The sequence below is a fragment of the Terrapene carolina genome, unplaced genomic scaffold (assembly GCF_002925995.2).
Source record: "Terrapene carolina triunguis isolate 2854851 unplaced genomic scaffold, T_m_triunguis-2.0 Scaffold90, whole genome shotgun sequence".
NCBI classification, from domain to species: Eukaryota; Metazoa; Chordata; order Testudines; family Emydidae; genus Terrapene; species Terrapene triunguis.
In genome coordinates this window covers 610,375-634,803 of record NW_020664441.1, presented here as the reverse complement: position 1 = coordinate 634,803, position 24,429 = coordinate 610,375, and the positions used below count along the sequence as shown (strand labels likewise).

Here is a 24,429-nt window from a genome sequence, read left to right as displayed (position 1 = left end):
GGGGAACAGCGGCAGCCTTGTGCTCCGCTGTTTAAAAAAAAATGTTTGGGGCACCGCTTTTTGGCGCCCCCAACCACTTGGTGCCCTAGATGGCTGCCTAGTCCGCCTAGTGGTTGCACCGGCCCTGGGTGTGTAAGGGGTATGCTGAGCTGCCTGCAGGTACATGGTAAGGCTAAGATTTGAGTCTCTGTCAGTGATACTTTCTGCCCATCCCAAGCATGTGAGAGCAAGAAAGAACTGCTACCCATCAGGACCCTTGCAGTGAGGGAAAAAAATATTACCTACAATCCAAGACATCTCTGATCCATCCGTTAGTTATTTCTCTTCCTTTTGTGCAGCCACCCCTGCATTCACTTTTCATCCTGCTCTCCTGCTGTTTAGGGTGTTAATGAGCTGCAGCTTCCCCTCCTCAATACATGCACTGTTCCCTCCCCAGGAGAGCTAAATACAGCCCTGGGGACCAGCTGCTGGCCTGCTAGGCAACCAATGAGCCCAGCTGCACTGCCTTGAAACTGACAGAGTGGCCACAGCCCCTTACTGCCTGCTGGTTTAGCCCTGCTTATAAGCCTAGCCCACGCAGCAGCTTAGTGGCTGCTGAATGTGTTCCATGCCTGTAGCTGCACTTGTCCTTGTTCAAGTTCCTGCTCTTGCTCTGCTCCAGCCCCTACTCCCCTCTGGCTTCAGACTTTTGGCTTCAATCCCTGGCTTCCCCTCTGGTTCACGACTCTGGTTCTGGCATTTGGCTTCTATTCCTCTGGTTTTGACCTGCGGCTTGTGTACTGGATTCGCCCACCCTGGACCCAGCTCTAATCAGTAGGCTGAATTCTTGCTTCCTCCACTAGGCCTGACCATCCATGGCTGAGTTAGCTATAGGCACTTCCTCTGTTGCAGGGCATATAGTGCATGGATCATAATGCTATCATGACTGTTGGATCATGGCATGGATACATTAGCCACCTGGAACCCTACAGACCTGGGTTCTAGACTTGGGATCTTTCTACACCCATGCTGTGGGACTTTCCTGATGCAGTCCTCTAGAATGTTATAAAATATCTTAATCTTCATCACATTCACAGGTTGGGGCACAGCACTGAATGATGCCCATTTTCATATAATGCGTCTGAAATCTTGCATGTGTAATTCTGCCATTTACAATGTTCCCAGTCCGAAAAGGCTGTTTGTGCTGCATCATTCAAGATCTTTGCAATTCCTTCTCTTCCTCCATCTGGGATCCCTGAATAAATCAAAGTGCTTTTTGTTTCTGTTTCTCCTTTTGCTGATATCTATGCCTGGCCACCTGCATTCACTAATACCAAAGATGTCTGTACAGTACTGTAATTTTTTTCACTTCTTTGACTTGGGCTGACTTTCTGATCTGTAGAATAATTCACACATTCCAAAGTTACAAATGAACCTAGAGCAGTGACTTTTTCATTGCAACAACATCTTACTGTAGCAGGGTTTGGTTGATATCCATCATGCTGTCCATTGGAGGATTAACCACTGATCCAGGGATCAGTATTTTGTGTCTTAATTGTTGTTCTGTTTCTGTAACAAAAGTGTTTTATGGGGTTAGGTTGTCAATCTCCTGATTAATTTGGAGGACCAGGAAACTGCTTTTTGTCTGGTCTCTACCCTTCAGCCTGTCTGGCTTGGGTGACTCTACTAGGAGAATGAAACTCCCTCTGTCTTAGCTCTGTGGGGCATGGCGACATTCAAGCAACCCCACCACATCAAGGTAACAGTCTCTAGGTGGACAACTTTCTGGCCAGCCTGAACTCTGGTGGCTCAATGGAAAGGGCTAGGGGCTTTGCCTCAGGAGGAAGTCTTACCCCAAACTTTATTCCTCACCATTGATCAATGGCAGATGTTTGAGTCATTCTCAGTGCTAATTGGTCAAAGGCGAAGTGCAAGTGACAGGGCTTAAGAAGGAAGTCCCACCCAACACAGGTTTCTCATTGATCAAGGAGTAGAGATTGCGGGCCTAAGGCAGGATTTCTGTTTGCCCATCAGTCCCTCTTCATGAAGAGAGTCATCTGTCAGAACATCTGTTACACTGCTCTACAGCCAAAATGCTTCTGAAATAAATGTAGTCAAACTTTACTAATTCTGGGTCACTGAGAACGAAAATGATGCTTAAAATTGTTGATTGGCTCTAGTTTTCAAGATATGCTATTGGGTCAGTATATACGACCCTTGACTTGGGAATGGCGGAGGATAAGTGAGTTATAAAGGGAAGGGATCTCAATTTAAACCAGAAATGACTAAAATACATCTTTGACTGGATCTATGACTAAATCTATGACTGGGTTTGGACAGTACTTGCTTTTTAGGCAAAACAATGAATGATGCAATCTGAAGCTGGTATTGCATCACACATGATATGAATTGCATCATGTTATTCCTAGAAGTCATGGATGATGCAATCATAACGAAGCTTACATCACTCTGCTGAACAAATTGCCCTATATCAGCTCTAGAAATCATACAGTGTCGTGCTCTCTTATTTGTCAGTGTTTGATTTTGCAAAGGGACACATTTCTGTTTAGCCAAAGTGAGCAGAGATGCCTCGTACTTGTGTGAACAGTGCAGATAACTTCTGCACTGTTTGTGGTGAAGTGACTTTTGCATCACAAAAGCGCAGTATAACCACTATGGTTAAGAAAGCCTATCACCTTTATTTTGGCTGCAAAATTGGAGATCAGGACAAGAGGTGGGCCCCACACATATGCTGCAACACTTGTGCAACAAATCTTCGCCAGTGGTTGAACAGGAAAAGGAAAAGGAAATCTATGCCTTTTGCAGTGCCAATGATTTGGAGAGAGCCAACAGATCATACCAGCAATTGTTACTTCTGCATGGTGCCTCCAGTTGGGAAAGGTGTGTCAAAGAAGAAAAAGTGGACTGTGCATTATCCAAACATTCCATCAGCTATACGCCCAGTACCCCACGGAGAAGGACTGCCGGTTCCTGATGCACCAGAATCATTCTCACTTGAGTCAGACGAGGAAGAGGAAGAGGATGAAACTTCTGGTCCTGAACCATCAATGTCACAGGACCCACATTTTCTCCCATCCTCCTCCTCTGAACCACACCTCATAACACAAGGTGAACTGAATGACTTTGTCAGGGATTTGGAACTACCCAAGAGTAAGGCAGAGCTGTTGGGCTCCAGACTACAGCAGTGGAATCTCCTGGCAGGTGATGTTAGGGTTTCCATGTTCCGTAACCGTCAAAAGGATCTTGTCCCATTCTTCTTCACAGAAGGTGATCTTGTAGCCTGCAACAACATCGATGGTGTGATGGCAGCCCTCAACATCGTTCACGATCCAGATGAGTGGAGACTGTTCATTGATTTATCGAAGACAAGTCTTAATGCTGTTTTACTGCATAATGGCAATGTTTTGCCATCAATTCCAGTTGGTCATGCAGTCCATATGAAGGAAACCTATGACAACATGAAACAACTTTTGAGTTGCATAAACTATGACCAACATCAGTGACAGCTTTGTGGCAATTTGAAGGTTGTTGCTCTCTTGCTTGGTCTGCAGACTGGATACACAAAGTAATGCTGTTTTCTCTGCGAATGGGATAGTCGTGCAAGAGAGTCCCACTACATCAAGAAAGATTGGCCACTCCGACAGTCATTGGAGCCTGGGAGGAAAAGTGTTCAGCATCCACCACTTGTTGAATCAAGGAAGATTTTGTTACCACCCAAGCTGGGTCTGATGAAGAACTTTGTCAAGGCCATTGACAAAACACAAGCAGCTTTCAAGTACCTCCGTGGAAAATTTCCAAGGTTAAGTGAAGCTAAGATAAAGGAAGGTGTCTTTGTTGGTCCTCAGATTCGTGAACTTCTTCGAGATGATGCATTTGACCATGCACTGCGTGGCAAGGAAAAGACGGCATGGAAAGCCTTCCAGTTAGTGTCAATAAATTTTCTCAGAAACAACAAGGCAGACAACTACAGGTTGTTGGTGGAAAACCTCCTCAAGGCATACAAAAGCCTTGGTTGCAACATGTCACTAAAGATACATTTTTTTGCACTCTCATCTAGATTTTTTTCCACCGAACTGCGGAGCAGTGAGCGACGAGCACGGCGAGCGATTTCACCAGGACATTGCAACAATGGAGAAACGCTATCAGGGCAAATGGAGCCCATCAATGCTTGCAGACTATTGCTGGACAGTGACAAGAGATGCTCCATTTAATGAATACAAGAGACAAGCCAAGAAGCGCCGAGTAGACACTGAATAGGACTAAACTATGTACATAATAGTTTTTTGCCTTTTGTTTCATAATACATTTTATTGATATAACCCTTTTGCTGATTTTTAAAGTGTTACATAAACAGGACAGGTGAAATATTATCATGTAAAGCAACCATAAACACATGAAAAGACCTAGGTTTACAATTTATGATTAAAACTCTACTATCTACACAATATACATAGACATAAAATGTAAAAACTTAAATATCTTAGAAACAGTAGCCAATCAGTTGTTTTAATTGTCATATTTGAATTCAGCACATCAAAATACATAATAAATAGCACATTTTATCTCTGAAGTAGACGACTTCTCAAAAATTGTAGACCAGTGTTATAAGCCCTGTTCATGCTGGCTCACTCATCTCTGCATTTCTCTCTGCTGTAGCTTGAAGAGCTGCAAAGTCTCAGATGATGGCTGTACAGATCTTGCTGCTGCTCTCAGAACCAGCCAGAGCCTGACTGAGCTGGATCTGAGTTATAATCATTATCTGAGAGATCCCGGAGTGCAGTTGCTGTGTGAGGGACTGATACATCCAACCTGCAAATTACAGAGTCTGAAGTAAGTAACATTTGACTTCCTCTGTGTATTTATACATGTCCTTTATGTAAAGTGCTCGATGCGGTCTGTGGCTGCTCCCTGCAGTTACCTGGAAAAGCTGAGATTTCAGTGCCTCTCCAGCACTAGCATTAATGGCTCACAACACGCACTCAGCCTCCCTGGCCCACACCAGAGAACTGGCTCCACATCCAGCTCCTCAAAGACCAGCGGAATACATGCATTCGTGTGCGCACATGCACACACGAGTTTTCAACCAACTCTTAATAAGATACATTTTATTAAAAAGAGCTCACCCTTACCCTTTAGCTCCACAGCCTGTGGCCTTTGGGGAATAAATATTTAATTTTTTAAACAAACCATTTTTTAATAGCTGAAAGGTAAGAATGAGATCTAACAGCCTACATTATAAATCACTTTAATGACTTTTAATATCTTAATTTTCTATTTTAAAACCAATGAAAGCAAAAGAGGTCCCAGGATCTGGATCTAAATCTCCCCATCTGAGCTGAAATACTCAGTCTGGGTTTCAGCTTCAGCCCCAGCCATACTGGCTCCTGCCTTTGAATTTTCCAGGGCAGGGGCCAAAGTTGCTTTCAGCTGAGACACATCAGCAGTTTGGAGAAACACCCTTTGAAGTGCAGCTTGCTGGGAATGGGGATGTATGTTTACAGTTACAAACTGGGCAGGGAAAAGCAGGTGCCAGTGCTGGGCTCATTGTAAAAAAACCCAACCCTTTGGGGAAAACTATGGATCTTTCTTTTTCTATTTCAATACATTGCTCTCCTCCTTTTCTTTCAAAGCACAAGATTCCACCCCGACCTGTGAGATCCTGGGAAACTCAGGAGATTTGGGGCCAGGTTTTCAAAAGACCCAGAAGCTCCCACTGTGACACATCTGCCTCATGTTTCAAAAGATCTGCATGTTGGATGTGGAATTCTCTTGAAAATCTTTCCCTAAAGCACCAGCAGAGTGAGCTGCAAAACCAGCTTCCTTTTGCAATAGTGGCCGCCCATCATTGGAGGTTTGGGGTTAAAGCCCCCAACCCCTAATACAGTGTCCCTTGTACTCTCCCAAGAACATCAGGAGGGCTGAGGTGCTTCTGTCCCCATCTATCTCAAAGCTTTGCCAGTCAGTTACATGGCTAGGACTTATCTCATGGCTGTTTCTATTCTCCTTTTATTCTCGATGTCTGTCGGTGATTTTTAGCCTCTTACCTGTTGAGGACAAGAAGGTGCCACTCTCCATTATACACTCGGCTCCTGGTGGCTTCTCTAATCTGCAATCAAAGTAAGATATATATGTAGTGAAAGAAGACATCTGTCAGTGATTTCCCTTCTCAGAGCAGTCACCATCACAGCCACTTTCCAAATTCCTTCCATCCCCCTTGCTTTAGGAGGAGTCACCACTGAGCTTCAGCTCCCCCTGCTCAGTGCACTTGCAACTTTCTGTCCCTTCCTGAGGAGTGAGACCTACAGATCTGCAGCAGTAACTGGATTTGTTAGTTGATCAAGTAGACCCTGTGCTTCACTGGTTAAACACAGAATAATTGGTTTTGAATAGCTAATGGCACACACACCTTGTTGACTGAGTTTGATCCTGCAGCTTGTTCTATACATCCAAAATACTTTGAGTCTGATTCTTAAATAGAGATTCACGCCCTGTGGAACCAGGGCTGAGAAACTACAGTAACCAGCATGGGAAACTTTTTAATTTAAGCAGCGGTTGAAATGTATTTTATTTTACATGCTCATCCAAGCCCCTACTTTCATTCCTGACAGGTGTAAAGCAAACAATTTTTAGACTACATTGGGTTCCCCCCTCCTAATTTTGCCTTCAGGTTTTCATTTCATTTCAAAGCTATCTGTTTTAAAATGTGTGGTTTGTAATATTAATAACTAGAGTGTCACACACTCCATACCTTCTGTAGCTGAGCTGATTGCAGACACCCAGGGGCTCCTTGCATCCCTCCATTTCCTGCCCTCCCAGGTGCCACTCTCCCATCCCCATCTATTTTAGGAATTTCTGCAACCCCACCCTACACCCTCCCTCTTGCCAGGGTGTCTGTGTATGCCCTCTATCCGCCCTCCTGATTCCAGAGTGTCTCATTCTCCCTCTCACCAAAGCAGTGTCCTCCATATCCCCCTCCCCCATACCAGGGGGCTCCATATGTTCCCCTCCTTTCCCCCCATCTCCTATACCAGGGTTCCCCATTCTCCCTACCATGCCAGGGGTTCTACGTGCCCTTCCCCCATGTCAGGGGTTCTGCATGTCCCCCTATTTCCCCACTCCCACCTTGCTAGGGGCTCTATGTGTCTCATTTATCTTGCCCCTCAAAAGTAACTTTCTTCTCCCCAAATTGGAAGGGACAGGTAGACCTCTGGTGCCCCCCCACCAGAGAAGGCTTTGGAGAGGCAGCATATTGGCAGGGAAGAAGGAATGAAGTCTCCACTCTCCTTTGCCTCCTGGCTGAGTACACCCCCCAACAGCTGTAAGGTGACTCCCAGTAGAGAGAGCAAAGAACATGCGGACCACCCCCACTATTTTTTTTCTATGGGTGCATGAGCCCTGGAGCACTCACAGAGTTGGTGCCTATGCCTGACTTGTAGCAGTTTCTTGAGGAAGAGGTGTTAGTGAGGGGGCATGATTGGAGGGCACCTGTGGGAGGGAAATGATCTGCCACTTTAGCTACCAGCTCTGCCCTCCTCCTGGCCCCACCATGCCCCATAAATTCTACCCCAGTCCCTGAATAGCTTTTTAATTATTGCTTCCCCAAAAGGAAAGTGTGTGGTGGAAATTATCCATGATTGATCCCAAGAGAGTAATAGTAGGATCAGAGCCATAGTTTGAGCCCAAGTATGTGTGTATTTAAAAAAAAAAGTTTTATAAGAAGTGTAAAATTTGGATGTTACATGATTATTTTAGTGGGACTGTATCTCACTTAAACTACCTCAAAAATCTTGACTACTAAACCAGCCCTGTGGCTATTTTCAAGACAAGATTTTTTTGGAGGGCCTCTTTCCGGGTTCATCACAACTGTTCCTTTCAGGCAGTTATCTCACTTCTTTGCATTTATGTCCTGCAGGTTAAATTATTGCAATATCACACATGTTAGCTGTAAGGATCTTGCTGCTGTTCTCAAAACCAGCCAGAGACTGATAGAGCTGGACATGGGCATAAATGAACTGCAAGAATCTGGAGTGCAGCTTCTGTGTGAGGCACTGAAACATCCAAACTGCAGACTGCAGAGACTGGGGTAAGCAATGTTTGGCCTCCTTAGTATTTACAGGTGTTACTTTCTGTAAAGCGTGGGACAGGATGTATGGCTGCTGTCTGATGTTTACTCCCTGCAACTTCATGGAGAAACTGAGTTCAGTGTCTCTCTAGAATCCCCATCAATAGCTCACAGCATGCACCCAGTCTGCCCTCTTTGGAAAATGGAAACTTTAAGTCAAGGTGGGCCCACGCCAGATACTTGGCTCCACAGTCCTTTGGGCAATAAATACATACCGCATTTTATTAAGAGTTTGTTTAAAAATATTATTGGCTCCAGAGTGCAAGATATCTGCACAGTGCCCGCTAGTCTCTCAAAAAACTCCAACTCCTAATAAAATGCATTCATTAAGAAGAGTTTACTCTTACTATTCCAATATATTTTATAGACTGTTTTAATGACTTTTGACACCTTGATCTTTTCATATAAAATCAATAATAGCCAAGGAGGCCTCAGGACCCTGAAGATTCTGAATCATCCTTTCTGAGCTGATACACTCAATTGGGAATGGGTGTTTAGTTACAAACAGGGCAGATACAAATGGATTCATTATAAAAAACCCTAAGCCCTTTGGGGAAAGCGCTGGCTCTTCCCTTTTCTGTTTCAATACATTTCTGCTAATTTCTTCTGTTTCCAAGGCAGAAGCCTGTTTCCAATACTTGTGAGATTCTGGGGGACTCTGTTGACTTGGGGTCAGATTTTCAAATGAGCTCAGCTCTCAGCAGCTCCATTGTGATGCTTCTGCCCCGTGCTTCAGAGGACCTGCAGGATGAATGCTGAGCTCTCTTGAAAACCGAGTTCCAAAAACACCTACAGAGTGAATTGAAAAATTAGCCTCCTTCTGATGCAGTTGCTATTCATCATTGGAGGTTTGGGGTTAAAGCCACCTACCCCTAATGCAGGGACCCCCATTCTCAGCCAAGAACATTAGATCCTCTGCTTGGAAGTCTGAGTGGCTTCTCTCCCCATCTATCTCTGCTCTAGTCCTAAATGTAAGCAAGGTTTGAATGGGCTATACCCTGACAGCTAACGATGAACCAGGGGTGTGTGTGTGGGCTTTAAGACCAGACTGTATTTACATAAACACTCTTATTCTGCCAAGGTATCCAGCAGCCAGAGCTGTGCTGCCCAAGTGATCAGCGTTGGCTGGTGTTGGGTTACAAATCACTTTCATATTAAATGCTGGGGCAATGAAATGTTGTTATCCTTATTGTATAAGTGAAGGGCAGCAGAACTGTACTTAGCCTGCCTGAATGAGGGGATCACCCTCAACTGAACTGAACTCGCTAAGCAGGGGGCTTGGGTGCCAAATTCCAGTGGAGAGTGAAAGGCTGGGCCAGGGACAAGTGTTCGTGTCTGGAGGTGCGGGCTCTGTCGAAGGGTCATAAGGCAACATTTGACCTGCCCCTCTCCCCTGTTTAAAGATAGTTAATTAGGATCCACTGGGAGTCTCTTGTTTTGCTAAGTGATTGCTAGAGCTGACATATTGGGTGTAAGTGCTAGGCTGTGGGGCAGCATTTCTGTGAAAGACTGCCCAGCCTGAGGTTCCCCCACTGAGCGCTGAAAATACTGGGAGTTGGGTGAAACCTCAAAAGACCATCTCACAGAGGTCACAGTGGAGAAGCAGGAGCAGCAGGAGGTGACTGTGCAGATGACAGTGTGGTGGCGTGAATGCAAACGGCAGCAGCGGAGTGAATGACAGTGCAGCAGCAGGCTGTGACACAGGGTGAAGGGCGGCAGCTATGACCAGTTGCAGTGGCAGCAGTGAAGGCATTGCTCGATATTTCTTTTGCTGACCCCTCCCCAGCAGGTGTGCATGGAAGAAATCCACACAAGGGGCCTTTCACCTTTATATTGCCACTGCCTATTGTCAGAGTGTCGTGAGCTCTCCCTGCTTTCCCAGAATACAGAATCTTTCTAGATGCACACAGACATCTGTGAGGGAAACGGAGAGGAAAGTAGCTTTTTTTTTTTTTAACTCTGTCATAATTTCATGCAGGTTGGGGTTGTGCAGGCTCACAACTGCTTGTTGTGGGGATCTCTCCTCTGCTCTTAGCACCAGCCAGACCCTGGCAGAGCTGAACCTCCAGGATAACAGACTGGAAGACTCCGGAGTGCAGCTGCTGTGCGAGGCACTGAAACATCCAAACTGCAAACTGCAGAAAATAAAGTGAGTACCAGCAGGTCTCCTTAAGTCTGTGTTGGTTAGTACGGTAGCGCTGTAAATCCAACAGGAAGAGTTACTGCACCTGCACCTGCCATTCTCTGGCCAAGCCAGGGCGGGGCAAGTGGGCAGCCACCCATGGCGCAAAGCCTGGGGAAAATGGGGTGCAGTGGGGGTTAGTCGGGCCAGCCACAGGTGGAGATTGGGATGTGTGTGCAGGGCCCCCTCACCCCAAACTGTATACTGGTCTCTGCGCTCCAGAGCTGGCCAGAGTCCCTCCTCCCTCAGCAGCTGTGTGCATGGGATCTGCCTGCCACAGCCAAGTCCCCTCAGTGTGCAGTGAGAGGGGAGGGCAGGTGGGTCTCCAAGGGCTCCCTCCACCAGTTGGGCACTCCTGCTCCCCTGCATCCTCAAGCACCTCTTGAAGCACAGCCAAGAGAACTCCTGGGGAACTGGGGCGGGGGGGCTCCAAAGGCAGGTGAAACTTCCAAAGGGCCAGGCGGCCAGAGGCTTCTGGGAACTCCAGGCAGGACACGGATGGTCAGGGATGTACCCTCATGTTCTGGGTGTTCCTAGCCTCTATTTGCCAGAAGCTGGGGATAGATCACTCAGTAATTGTCCTGTTCTGTTCTTTCCCTCTGAAGCATCTGGCACCAGCCACTGCCGGAAGACAGGATACTGGGCTAGATGGATCATTGGTCTGACCCAGTATGGCCGTTTTTATGGTCTTATGGTGCCATAAGTATTTATGGTGCTTTTCAGAGAGACAAGAGAAGGACCTTTCCCCAAGGAGCTTGCAGTTTAGGATGTGAACTATGCATACCATTCAGGTAGCAAAAAGGGAATTTCTGGGAAGTTATGCAGAGTTTTTGCAGCAGCAATTATTTGCAGTCATGTGCATATATGGGATATAGGCCTGAAATGGTTTTATTTAATGGTGTATCGAATAGTGTGACAAAGTTACGTTAACAAAATAAAGTTGTCTCACGGTCGCAGGAAAAAAAGCAAGGTCCTTTGCAGTAACCATTGAGCTGTAGTATGGGCTCACACCTGGCAAGGCTGTTTCTATCAACAGTCTTTTTTCTGCCTGTCAAGCTGGAAAAATGGGTGTGTTAAATGAAGTACAGAGGTTGCATAAACCAATGGGGCCAGAGAATTTTTAAAAACAATATCTCATGGCTTTGATGCAAATAGAGAAAATTCTCTGTGCAGCAGCTAATGACTATCACTTAGATGAAAAACACTAGGAAGTCTAAAATGTGATCATTCAAAACAATAAGTAGGTGCTATTAATTTGTGTCTTTCTCAGCCCCTACGGTTGTGCCACCTTTAGACTCTTATTGCCAGTATTAACAATACTTGCAATTTGTATTGTTTTATTAAAACCATTTATGCCCAAAGTTTTATACATCTGTTTTCTGCATAGTCACTTTGCTAAAACGTATATTATTAACATGCCATTACATGAATAGTCACTGCCTATTATTTACTATTTCCCATAATAATATGCCATTCTTAGCTAAATCTTGGTAGTTACAGTTTTACTTTAGGAGGCTATATGGATCAAATTCTTCTTGGGTGTCATTTGAATTTGGCTTTATTTTGGGCCACATTCAACCACCTTTACTCATGTTGAGTAGCAGTTTACTCCTCGAGTAGTTCCATTAATTGAAGAGTAAGATACTACTCAACATGAGTAAGGGTGGCAAAATTTGATTCTTTGTCTTTGTGGCGCATTCTTTTACTTACCCTGGAGGATATAACGAATCACAGAACCTTAAGAAATAAGATGTGCAGAACTACTACTAGGTCATCTTATCCCTTTCCCCTGCCAATGCAGGATTTCTCTTTACAGTATATTCTTCAATGCTTTGTCGAGTGATGAGTCTTCCACAACTTCCATTGGATGACCATTTCACAGTCTAATAAATCTCACTGTTAGGAAAATTTTCCTGATATTCAGACCACATTTTCCTATGCTTAGTTATTTCTCATTGGTTAAAGGAATTGTCTAGGATTGTCCAAGCAATGTTAATAGAAAAAAAACATCCCTGGGCTTATTTAAAAAGGTCCAATCCTACAGTACTTACTCTGGCAAGACTATCATTGCCTTCATTTTCCAGAGTTAGAACTACTGTATTGATCTCTTAAAAAGTACCAGTAATTTTGTAATAAAAAATGATTAGCCAATAGAACTGTTTCAAAGTTTGGGGGGTGGGAGGGAAGGAAACATTTTGTCATTGATTCATCTATTACCTGTTCTGTTCGTTCCCTCTGAAATCTGGCATTGGCCGCTGTCAGAAGACAGGATGCTGGTCTAGATGGACCATTGGTCTGACTCAGAATGGACGTTCTTATAACTCCAAGGACAGAAGGGATCACTGTGACCATCTAGTCTGATCTCCTGTATAACCCTGGCCATAGAACTTCCCCAAAAATAATTCCCAAAGCAGATCTTTTAGAGAAATATCCAATCTTGATTTTAAAAGTGTTAGTGATGGAGAATCCACCGGGGCCCTTGGTAAATTGTTCCACTGGTTAATCACTCTCACGGTTAATTACTCTCACCATTTTCATGATGATTTTCACAATGAGTTTTCCTCATTTTTCAGCTAACACGATTAGCTAGTTTTTCAGAATGTGCCTCTTTGTTCTCATTACAAAAAAAGAAATGTGCATGGATTAACTGGTAAGATTAGAAAATGTTAATACTTATCTAGATTTCTTAGTTAGATTTAGTAGTTCAGCCTTTTGATAGCCAATAAATGACATAGTGTATGTATTTTCTTTAACCAGTGAATACCATGGTGAAAAACAATAACTGCTTGACCACTTGTGGCTTGCAATTTACCACAAATGTTGGATGAGGATTACTGAACAAAAACATCTATTTATATAGTCCGCTAAGATGTAAAATACAATAAATAGGTACAATAGGGTTTCACCCACCCTAGGCCATTTCTAACCAGATCCTTTTGTGACTAGATATTGGCAGTTTGACCTTTAGAGCATTGTTCTTTCCCAATTTGTATGCTATACAAAGCAGTCTTAATTCAGGCAGTACTTCCATTGACTTCAGTGGGTGTTTTGCTTCCATTAGGATTATATGAGCATGCCCCAAGTAATCATTTCCTCAAAGCTTAGCAAGAAAGTCAGGCAAAGGACTTCATTTATGTCTCTTACTTCAGTGTAGCATTCTCCTGTCTGAATCCCATGGTTAAAAAAGAGCCCTGGGCACGACACAAGAAAGCAGTGAAGATCAGTCAAATGGGGTGGAGATCTTTCTCCCTTTTTTAAAAGAGAGAAACAAATTGCTCCAGGAGCAAGTTTATCCTATTCTTTTCTGCCATGGCACAAGTTACCCCTAAATTATGGCCAGCCTAGTTAACTTACGTTATAGTTTTTGACAGCCTTCAAATTTACCTCTTCCCTATTGCACCAATGTCTGTCTTCATCTGTCACTAAACCCAAAACAATACAATCACTTTAGAATGGGATTTTTATAGGTGTTTGATGTTGAACTATCTCTTCTCTCATTGAAGTCACTTCCGTTGTTCTAAATTAATGGTAAGAATTAGGCCAACACTGATCGATCTTGAAAATCCCACCTGTAATTAGCTAAAATGTACAGATTTCAGTAAAATATTTGAAAACTATTCCCAAGCCTCCTTAAAACACTTTAAAAAAGGGATTTAAGACATCACAAATCAATTTTTGTTGATATAATATATATAATATTCAGTAATCCTCATTTCATATTTCCCATTACTTTTAGATAGAGATTGCAGAATTACCTTTAGCAGTACTGATGTTTGTCAAATATTTGATGTTAGTGAAGCAAAAAATAGCACCAATGCATCCACCAGCAAGGGTTAAGATAGGAGTCATTACAAGAATATTTGGCATATTGTATATTAATTGCAAATGTGGTCTGGAGACATTTGTACACATTTTGAATTGTCTAAGTAGAAATTCCCATTGCTTTCAGTGAAGCAGGACTATGACCCTTAGTCTCAAATTTGAATGTTGGACACTTTGTATATGTTGGAGTATTGGCCTGAGACATTAGCTGAATTATTTACCTCTCTCCATTCTGAAAACTGACCATTTATAGCTACCCTTTGTTTCCTATCTTTTAACCAGTAACCAATCCCTCTTATCCCATGGTAGCTTACTTTGCTTACGAGTCTTTGGTGAGGGACCTTGTCAAAGGCTTTCTGAAAATCTAAGTATACTATATCCACTGGATCCCCTTTGTCCACATGCTTGTTGACCCCCTCAAAGAATTCTAGTAGATTGGCGAGGCATGATTTCCCTTTACAAAAATCATGTTGACTCTTCCCCAACAAATTATGTTCATCTATATGTCTGACAATATTATTCTTTATTATAGTTTCAACCAGTTTGCCCAGTACTGAAGTCAGGCTTACAGGCCTGTAATTGCTTTGATCACCTCTGGAGCCCTTTTTAAAAATTGGTGTCACATTAGTTATCCTCCAGTCCACTGGTACAGAAGCTGATTTAAATGATAGGTTACAGACTACAGTTAGTAGTTCTGCAATTTCACATTTGAGTTCCTTCAGAACTCTTGGATGAATACCATCTGGTCCTGGTGACTTATTGCTGTTTAATTTATCAATTTGTTCTAAAACCTCCTCTAATGATACCTCAATCTGGGACAGTTCCTCAGATCTGTCACCTAAAAAGAATGGCTCAGGTCTGGGAATCTTCCTCACATCCTCAGCTGGCACACCCACAGCCTCCTACTAGAGCCCTGTGACTGATCTCTTCTGAATGAACTATCCCATTCCAGATGGACACTGACATCAGCAAGACAGTTGCAGCAAGTAGGGTGGAAACAAGTGATCGTTTCCCTCTGTATGATTCTGTCTGCAGGTTGCGGGATTGCCATCTCACAGCTGCTTGTTGTGGGGACCTCTCTTCTGTTCTTAGCACCAGTCAGACCCTGTCTGAGCTGAACCTGAAACATAATAAACTGGAGGATTCAGGAGTGCAGCTGCTGTGTGAGGGACTGAAACATCCACACTGCAAACTGCAGAAACTAAAGTAAGTAACAGTTGGTTCCTTTAGTGTATGCCTGTAGTTGTACTATTGCTACTTCAGTTATTCAACTATGAATGCAAAGCAGCTCTATAACTGCACCGACAACCCTTGCAAAGCACCGTCTTCCCAAGGAGTGGGATAGACGCCCCTTGCTGTGCACATTTATCATGTTTTACTGGATAAGTAGATGGATCACACAGCAACTCTAAATGCAGTGTGTTCCACTATAGGTACTCAGGTTATTTTATTCACTAAGTGTGAATTATAGGAGACTTCCACAATTTGATTAGAATAAACTTCCTTCATTCAAATCCTTCACCACCATCACAAGAAGTAATCCTGGGGCAAAGCCTAAAAAATAGACAAAGAAATAGTGAAGCGGAGGTGGGGGAAAGAAGAGGAAAAGGACAAAAAAAAAGAAATGAAGCATATACAGTCATTAGCTGGGGACTATCTACAGGGCACCCCAGGTACTTTATCCTTCACTCCTCTCTTCCTGAGCCTGTCAATCTCTCTAGGTCAGTGGCTCTCAACCTTTCCAGACTACTACACCCCCTTCAGGAGTCTGATTTCCCTTGCATACCCCCAAGCTTCACTTAAAAACTACTTGCTTGCAAAATCAGACATAAATACAAAAGTGTCACAGCACACTATTACTGAAAAATTGCTGACTTTCTCATTTTTACCATATAATAAAATAAATTCATTGGAATATAAATATTGTACTTACATTTCAGTTCTAGTATATAGAGCAGTATAAACAAGTCATTGTCTGTATGAAATTTTAGTTTGTACTGACTTTGCTAGTCCTTTTTATATAGCCTGTGGTAAAACGAGGCAAATATCTAGATGAGTCGATGTACCCCTCTGGAAGATCTCTGTTTTATGTTCTTCATAAAAGAACTCCAGACTTCAAGGTGATGGGATGAGCTGTCTTGCACATGGCATTTCCAGGGTGCAACAGGGCTATTCACCAAGCCTTTGTATGTGATGTTTCTTAATGGCCCATTTAATTTTGATAGACCTTCTTAATGGGTAGGAAATGATCCCTCCCCCCGTCAACAGGGTTCACAGGTTCATAGCAAACATTTTTATAGTTATAAAGCAAAGCACATATATCTTACAGCATTGGATACAGACGTTACAAGTGGGATTAATGCATGCAGCAACTTACAAGCATTTCGTAGAATCTAGACCCAAAATACATTCTTGTAAGTCTATATGTACCTTGACTAACACTAACCCCACAGGTGAGCTGGTCTGGTTTCCAGCTATGAGTTTGTCAGTTCTCATCTGACATCTACAGCCTTGGCAAGAGCTGGCAGCTGGTCTACCAGCCTCAGAGGCATCTTACCCAAATTTGGGTTCTGTGTGACAATAATGGGTTCTGTGTGACACCTCAAAGGCAGCCTTCACAATTGCTTAGAATTTAAAATCTTAGCATTGTAGATTAATAACAATTCAGGAACAAGTTATTTCTCAAAGCCTCTTCTTTTATATCCAGCATCAACGTAACATGGCCAAGAGAGGGCCTTTCATTTAGAACTGCAGCAGTCCCAAAATTGGAGCACTGGCTCCTACTCTCCCAAACAAGCTGGGAAGAAATAAGAAAATTAAATATGGGTCACCAGAGCCAGCTGTAAAAATAAATAAATCAAATCAAATAAATATTAATAAGGGGGATTTGACCTCCTCACCTGCTGTCAGAGGTAGCATCAGGACAAACCTGCAGCTGAGACAGTCAGCCCTTCAAGGAGTCTGTTGTTGAGAGGCTTCTGGGGAGGCAGCATAGGAAGCCTGTGGGGAAGAACGTTGATCCTAGCACTGAGAGATCTAATACTGCCGTGGAGATATTCTTCACATAAAGGCAGGAAATGTCTAATCAATAACTTGGGTTCAAACTGGTGAATGGAGAGGCTAGGAAAGAGCCTATCCTCCTCCGTCCATCCCCCACCCTTTAATACTGCCAAATAGAAAGCATTTTCTCCAAGCATGATCAGCAGAGTGAAAATGAAAAAGATAGCGGGTCCTGGCAGAAACATAAACAAGATATTGCAATAGTTCAACTAGGGAAAACCCCAGGGCCTGTGTGGCTCCGCTGTCCGCCATCAGAGACCCTCACACTCAGGATTCCTTTGACTAATCTAGACTCCTCTAGACTTATTTCTACCTTGTCTGCAATTGTGTAAGGGAGTCTGAGCTGATCTCTTACAGCCAAGGCGCTAGGAGAAGGTGTAAGTATGCATAGGGTCAGGTAAGGGAGGGCTACTGCACCTTTCTACACCCATCTGTTGCTTTTCTTGCTCAACTTCTTTTGTCTGGGCCCTTGGTTATACCCCATTAGATTCAGCTGGAGTCTCTCTGTCTCAGTGGGATTCACTGAGCCACATTCCGAAGTGAATTGGAGGGGATGTGGATTACATCCTGGTAAGTGGGTGTGAGGTGTAAGCTGGTTGGACCGACATGCTGAGAGGAAAGGAGGATGGGGGAAGCCTTGACTCTTTCAGTCTCACTTTGACTCCTCTGTGTGGTGTTGGTCGAATCAGATTCTGTCATCAGCAATAGAAGTAGCCAGGTGTGTGACTGTGAGAACAATGGGGTAGTATATTTCTGCAGGGTGAGAGCCCTAACTCTCTCACAGTGGGGTTCAGAATCGAAGGCACTGGGTTACTTTCTGAGAAAGCCGGAGCAGTTTTGCCAGCAGCAATGGTCTTCACTTACTTAAACTTGAGGGAACCAGAATGGTAGCAATGAACGCGCTTGTGAACTATTTCCCAGGCGTTTCCTTCTGTGTATTGAAGAATTCCCCCATCCCACTAGAAATGCACCTACAACCTACTCACCCTGTTCTGTTCTTGGATGACCACCCCTTTGTGGAATACAGGGTAACTGCTATAACAGGGGCACGTGGAAAGGAATCCAAAGGCTTTCAATGCCTACAGTTCCACCACTCACTGCCAAAGTATTATGGGTAGCTGTACCCCTTAAACCATTTGGAGCCTGAAGCTTGTGCACACACAACAGTTCGCTTACTGAGTGGGGCATCTCCCTGGGAGCACATAACCCCAGTGCTCTAGGATCTGCACTGCTGCCCATTGGTCTCCAAGTGAAGTTTAAGGTGTTGCTTACAAGGGATAAAGCTTTAAATGGGTTGGGACCAGACTACCTAGGGATCACCTCTCTCCCCCATACCAGACTGCCACAGCTGCAGTCAGCAGGGGCGCCCAAGCTGGATCCCTCTTGTTATTAAAGAGAATAGATGGCTGGCAGAGCACTCTCTAGAAGGGCACTGGGACTATGGAACTTGTTTTCCTCTTTGTCCAAAATAGCCTGAATTTGGTGACCTTCTGCGCATGTTGCTAAAGACACCTGTTTGACTGGGGTTTTGGAGAGGGCTGAGGGATGCTTCCTAGGTCGATGAAAAGGTGGGAAGGAGCTTTTGTAGATGGACGAGTTCCTTTTTTGAATTGTTGTTGCTGGGACTTTGTAGCATCAGTTTTAGGTTAGAGGCCTAGAGCTTTGTAGAGGTGTGTCACAGATTCCTAGGATCGGTGCTGTGCCCTGGATTTTACACAGGCTCCTGGGAGTAACCCTTAGGCTACACCTATGCTCAGGGCCGGCCCGACCCGACCATATAGGCAAACTAGGTGGTTGCCTAGGGCGCCAAATTAGACGGAAGTGATTTTTTTATACAGTATAGTTGTGTTAGGATTAATGAAAAGTAAAAAAAATAAAAATAGTTATTTTTACATTGTTCATTTCAAATGCCAAGTAAATAAAGGTAAAAGCTCATTCTAGACTTCTCATTTTTCTCTATATTGAATGTGGGGGGAGGCACCAAAGTCATAGTTTGCCTGGGGCTGATCCTGCCTGTGCTACACACCAGTGTGGGCAGCATGTGGTGTACGTGTAGCTACATGATGCAGTGAAAAGCAATGGAGAGCTGCCAGAACCTTTCACTAACACGTGTTGTGACAAAGTTCCTCCTCTACCTTGGTGGGTCCTGCACTTATTGGCGGATTTTCTTGCCTCAGAGATTCACCATGTGGGTTGGGGAACAGTCCAGAGACCTTCCCCTCTGGAAGAACCCACAGTCCAGGTCAATTGGGAGGTTTGGGGGGAACCCGGGCCCGCCCTCTACGCCGGGTTCCAGCCCAGGGCCCTGTGGACTGCAGCTGTCTATAGTGCCTCCTGTAACAGCTGCATGACAGCTACAACTCCCTGGGCTACTTCCCCATAGCCTCCTCTAAACACCTTCCTTATTCTCACCACAGGACCTTCCTCCTGGTGTCTGATAACGCTTGTGCTCCTCAGTCCTCCAGCAGCACACCCTCTCACTCTCAGCTCCTTGCGCCTCTTGCTCCCAGCTCCTCACACTCCCCCCACAAACTGAAGTGAGCTCCTTTTTAAAACCCAGGTGCCCTGATTAGCCTGCCTTAATTCATTCTAGAAGCTTCTTCTTAATTGGCTCCAGGTGTCCTAATTAGCCTGCCTGCCTTAACTGGTTCTAGCAGGTTCCTGATTACTCTAGTGCAGCCCCTGCTCTGGTCACTCAGGGAACAGAAAACTACTCATCCAGTGACCAGTATATTTGCCCTCTACCAGACTCCTGTACCCCACTGGTCTGGGTCTGTCACATATCCCTCCCCCCTGCTCAACGCCAAGGGGTTGGGCAGCTTGGGACGCCAGACAGTGCACACGTGACAAGCCATCGGCGTTGCCATGATGGCTCCCTGCTCTGTGTTGCACACGGAACTGGAAAGGTTGGAGGGATAAGAACCATCTGGTCACCCTTGTGTTCTTCTTGTTCCGCTGCATCCATTGAAGAGGGGCATGGTCGGTCACGAGGACAAATCTGCGCCCGAGCAGGTAGTAGCGTAATGTTTCCATGGCCCATTTTACAGCGAGGCATTCTCTCTCCACCACTGCATATTTTTGTTCCCTTGGAAGGAGTTTCCGACTGAGGTATAAAATTGGGTGTTCCTCCTCCCCGACCATCTGTGATAGAACGGCCCCCAACCTTACTTCCGATGCATTCGTCTGCAGGATAAACTCCTTGGTGAAATCAGGGGCTATCAGTACGGGGTTATTGCAGAGGGCAGTCCGTAGGTCTGTGAATGCTTCCTCTGCTGCGTCAGACTATCTCACCAGATCAGGTCCACGGGCTTTCACTAGGTCTGTCAGGGGGCTTGCCCTTGTGGCAAAGAGGGGGATAAATCGTCGGTAATACCCCACCACACCTAGGAACGCCTGGACTTGTTTCTTGCGACTTGGTCGGGGCCAATTTTGGATGGCCTCTAACTTGTTCACTTGGGGTTTTACCAGACCTTTCCCCACAATGTAGCCAAGATATTTGGCCTCCGTAAACCCTACAGCGCACTTGGCAGGGTTTGCTGTAAGGCCAGCACGCCTGAAGGTATCGAGGACTGCCTCCACCTTCTCCAGGTGGGTTTCCCAGTCTGGGGTATGAATGACCACATCGTCCAAGTAGGCAGCAGCATAACTGTTATGCGGGCGTAATAGCTTGTCCATGAGGCGCTGGAAGGTAGCTGGGGCCCCATGTAGTCCAAAAGGGAGGACAGTATATTGAAAAAGACCCTCTGGTGTAGAGAACGCAGTCTTTTCCTTTGCGTCTTCTGCAAGGGGAATCTGCCAGTACCCCTTTGTCAAGTCTAGGGTAGTCAATTACCGGGCATTACCCAGACGGTCCACTAGCTCATCTATGCAAGGTATGGGGTACGCGTCGAACTGGGATACTTCGTTTAGTCGCCGGAAGTCGTTGCAAAATCTTGTGGTGCCATCAGGTTTGGGCACCAGCACGATTGGGCTGGACCACTGACTGTGGGATTCTTCGATGATCCCCAACTCCAGCATTTTTTTTACTTCTGCTTTTATTTCCTCCCTTTTTGCCACTGGCACCCGATAGGGCCTCATTGTTACTCTGGCCCCAGGGTTCGTGACGATGTGGTGATATGTCTCGGTTGTTCGACCCGGTTTTGTCGAGAACACATCTTGGTTCCGGAAGATCATCTCAGACACCTCATTCTTCTGGTCTGGTGTTAAATCGGGAGACACTCTCACCTGTTTGGAAGGCTTGTTTTCCTGGGTTAGGTCTTTTTGGACCATTGTGCATGCCTCTTGTGCATGCCAGGGTTTCAGAAGGTTAACGTGATAAAAGTGTTCTTGTTTTCTGCATCCTGGCTGCCACATCTTGTAGGTTACTTCCCCCACGGGTTCAACCACCTCATAGGGCCCCTGCCATTGGGCCAGAAGCTTGCTTTCTGCCATGGGTACCAACACCATAACCCGATCCCCTGGTTGGAACTGTCGCACTTTTGCCTGGCGATTGTAATGGGTTCGCTGGGCCTCCTGTGCCTTCTCCAAATGTTCCCGTACAATAGGGGTAACCCGGGCTATCCGGTCTCGCATCTGCATTACATGCTCTATTATATTTCTCCCCTCATTGGGTTCCCCTTCCCAGATCTCTTTGGCGATATCTAGTATGCCACGGGGGTGACGCCCGTATAATAACTCGAAGGGGGAAAACCCAGTTGAGGCCTGTGATACCTCCCGGATAGCGAACATAAGGTAGGGTAGTAGGGTGTCCCAATCCTTCCCATCCCGACTTACCACCTTCCTTATCATAGCCTTGAGGGTTCGGTTAAACCTTTCTACCAACCCATCAGTCTGTGGATGGTAGACCGAAGTTCTCAGGGTATGTATATGGAGCAGCATACAGAGGTCCTTCATTAGCTTCGACATAAATGGGGTTCCTTGGTCGGTTAATATCTCTTTCAGTAGCCCCATTCGGGCAAAGATCCCCACCAGCTCTTTGGCTATGGTTTTAGAGGCCGTGTTCCGCAGGGGGACGGCTTCTGGGTAGCGAGTAGCATAGTCCAAAACAACAAGTATATATTGGTGGCCCCGAGCCGTCTTCTCCAGGGGTCCCACTAGGGCCATGGCTATTCGCTTGAAGGGGACCTCTATGATGGGAAGGGGTACTAAAGGTGCCCTCAAGTGGGGATGGGGACTGTGCAGCTGACACTCCGGGCAGGAGGCACAGTACCTCCGCACTTCTTCATGTACTCCGGGCCAGAAGAACCGTCGTAGGACTCGTGCCAGGGTCTTCTCTACCCCCAAATGCCCCCCAAAAAGATGACTATGAGCAAGACTTAATACAGCGTTCTGGTGTTTTTGAGGTACTAGGATCCGCTGTACCTTCTGCCCCTGTACTGGTGCAACCCGGTATAAGAGATCCTTCTTCATTATGAAGTAGGGTCCTGGTCCCTGGGTTTTCCCTTCCACGGGGACCCCATCTATTTCAGTCACTTCCTTCCTAATGTTGTCATACCTTGGGTCTTCTGCCTGGTCCCGTCCAAAATTTCCTCTCCCGGGGCTAATCTGCCCAAGATCTAGGGGCCCAGTCTCTGTTGCCTCTACTGGTTCAGAAACATTAGGGTGGGGGGTCAGACTCAGGTGCTTCTCCCTCCTGCGTGGCCTCCTTTTCAGCTGCGCGGGTCCACCTACCTACAAGAGCGACCCTCTGGCTTTGGGTCAGTATTCGGGTTCCCAAGGCCTTGGCTGCCCTTCTTTCCCTTTTTGTCTTTCTACCCTGTCTGGGAGTGGAGAACAAATCTGGGGATATTTCAGAGAAGATTGGGGGTTGACAGTCTGCTGTGGATGCCTCACTAATTTCAGGGTTCCCATCTTTCTCCAATCCCCCTACTGGGAGTAAGTTTCCAAACCCTGGGAAGTCCCTCCCTATGAGCCCCGGGTATGGGAGTTTAGGGACTACACCTGCTGCTACCTCAGTAGTGTTCCCTTGGATCTCGATTTTTACTGGGATGGTGGGGTAGTAACTAACTGTCCCATGGACACATGTTATCCCCGTACGTTTAGCCTGCAGCAGCTGACTACGCTTCACGAGCTTCCCTGAGATAAGCGTGATAGCACTCCCCGAATCAACGAGTGCCGTAGTCCCTACCCCATTTAGTTTCACTGGTCTGGTATACATATGTGGGGTTAGTGAGACCCCCACAAGGTGGATTAGGGAGCATCGATCTGCCCAGTTCCCCAGGTTACACTGCATAGGCTCCTCAGCATTGGGACACTGTGCAGCTATGTGTCCCCACTCCCCGCAGGCATAACATCTGTATGGAGCCCTAGGCGTTCCCCGGTCTCTTGGTTTGGGCAGTCTAACATCACGATCCTCTTCTCCCTCAGTGCTCCGACTCTTTGTGGCCTCTGATGGGCCTTCAGCCTCTCTCTTTTTCCATCTGGGCCCTCCTGGTGGCCCAGTCACCCGAACTTTAGGGCTTGGTGCTGCTAGTTTAACCCGGGGTGCCTCTTCCTTAACTGGTCGGGTCAGCTCCCTCGCTGTCCTTCGCCTCTCTACCAGGGCGACAACCTCATCATAGGTGGAGGGTTCGTTCTGGCTTACCCAGGCACAAAGGTCTGGTGGTAGTCCCCTCATGTATCGGTCAATGACCAGAACCGCTAGTATCTCTTCTGGACTCCGGGACTCTGTTTGCAACCACTTTCGTGCGAGATGGATGAGGTCATACAATTGGGACCGCGGGGTTTTGTCTTCCTGGTACCTCCAACCATGATACTGCTGGGCCCGCACTGCTGTCGTTACCCCAGATCTGGCCAGGATCTCTGCTTTCAGCTGGGGGTAGTCTGCCGCAGCCTCTTCAGGCAGATTATGGTAGGCCTTCTGGGCCTCCCCACACAGGAATGGGGCAAGAATGCCAGACCACTGATCTCGAGGTCAGGCCTCCCGTAGGGCTGTCCTCTCAAAGGCCAGAAGGTATGCCTCTACATCATCCTCCCGTGTCATTTTCTGCAGCCAATGGCTGGTCCGTATGAGCCGCGTCCCATCATGGCTGCGATTCAGCTCTGTAAGGGACTTTACCTGGTTTACCAGTTCCCGCAACATAGCTCGATCTTGAGGAGCCTGGTCCATCAGCAGGCGATTAGTCTCTTGCTGCAGCCGCACTGCCTCCTGTTGGGCGGCTGCCTGGACACGGGTAGCCTCCTGCTGGGCCGCCGTAGCTTGTATCAGTGCCCGCACTACATCATCCATTGTGGTGGAAAAAAA

At 45.8% G+C, this 24,429-nt stretch overlaps 1 protein-coding gene across 1 annotated transcript in view; it reads left to right on the top strand.

Moving 5' to 3' along the window:
- The window catches only part of LOC112125921 (NACHT, LRR and PYD domains-containing protein 3-like), a 55,023-nt gene that overhangs the window by 11,626 nt on the left and 18,968 nt on the right, over positions 1-24,429 (top strand). The window contains exons 4-7 of the mRNA XM_029911224.1: positions 4,657-4,830; positions 7,913-8,083; positions 10,101-10,271; positions 15,162-15,332. Of these exons, the coding sequence (XP_029767084.1) occupies positions 4,657-4,830; positions 7,913-8,083; positions 10,101-10,271; positions 15,162-15,332 (687 nt within the window). The remainder of the gene's footprint in view (positions 1-4,656; positions 4,831-7,912; positions 8,084-10,100; positions 10,272-15,161; positions 15,333-24,429) is intronic.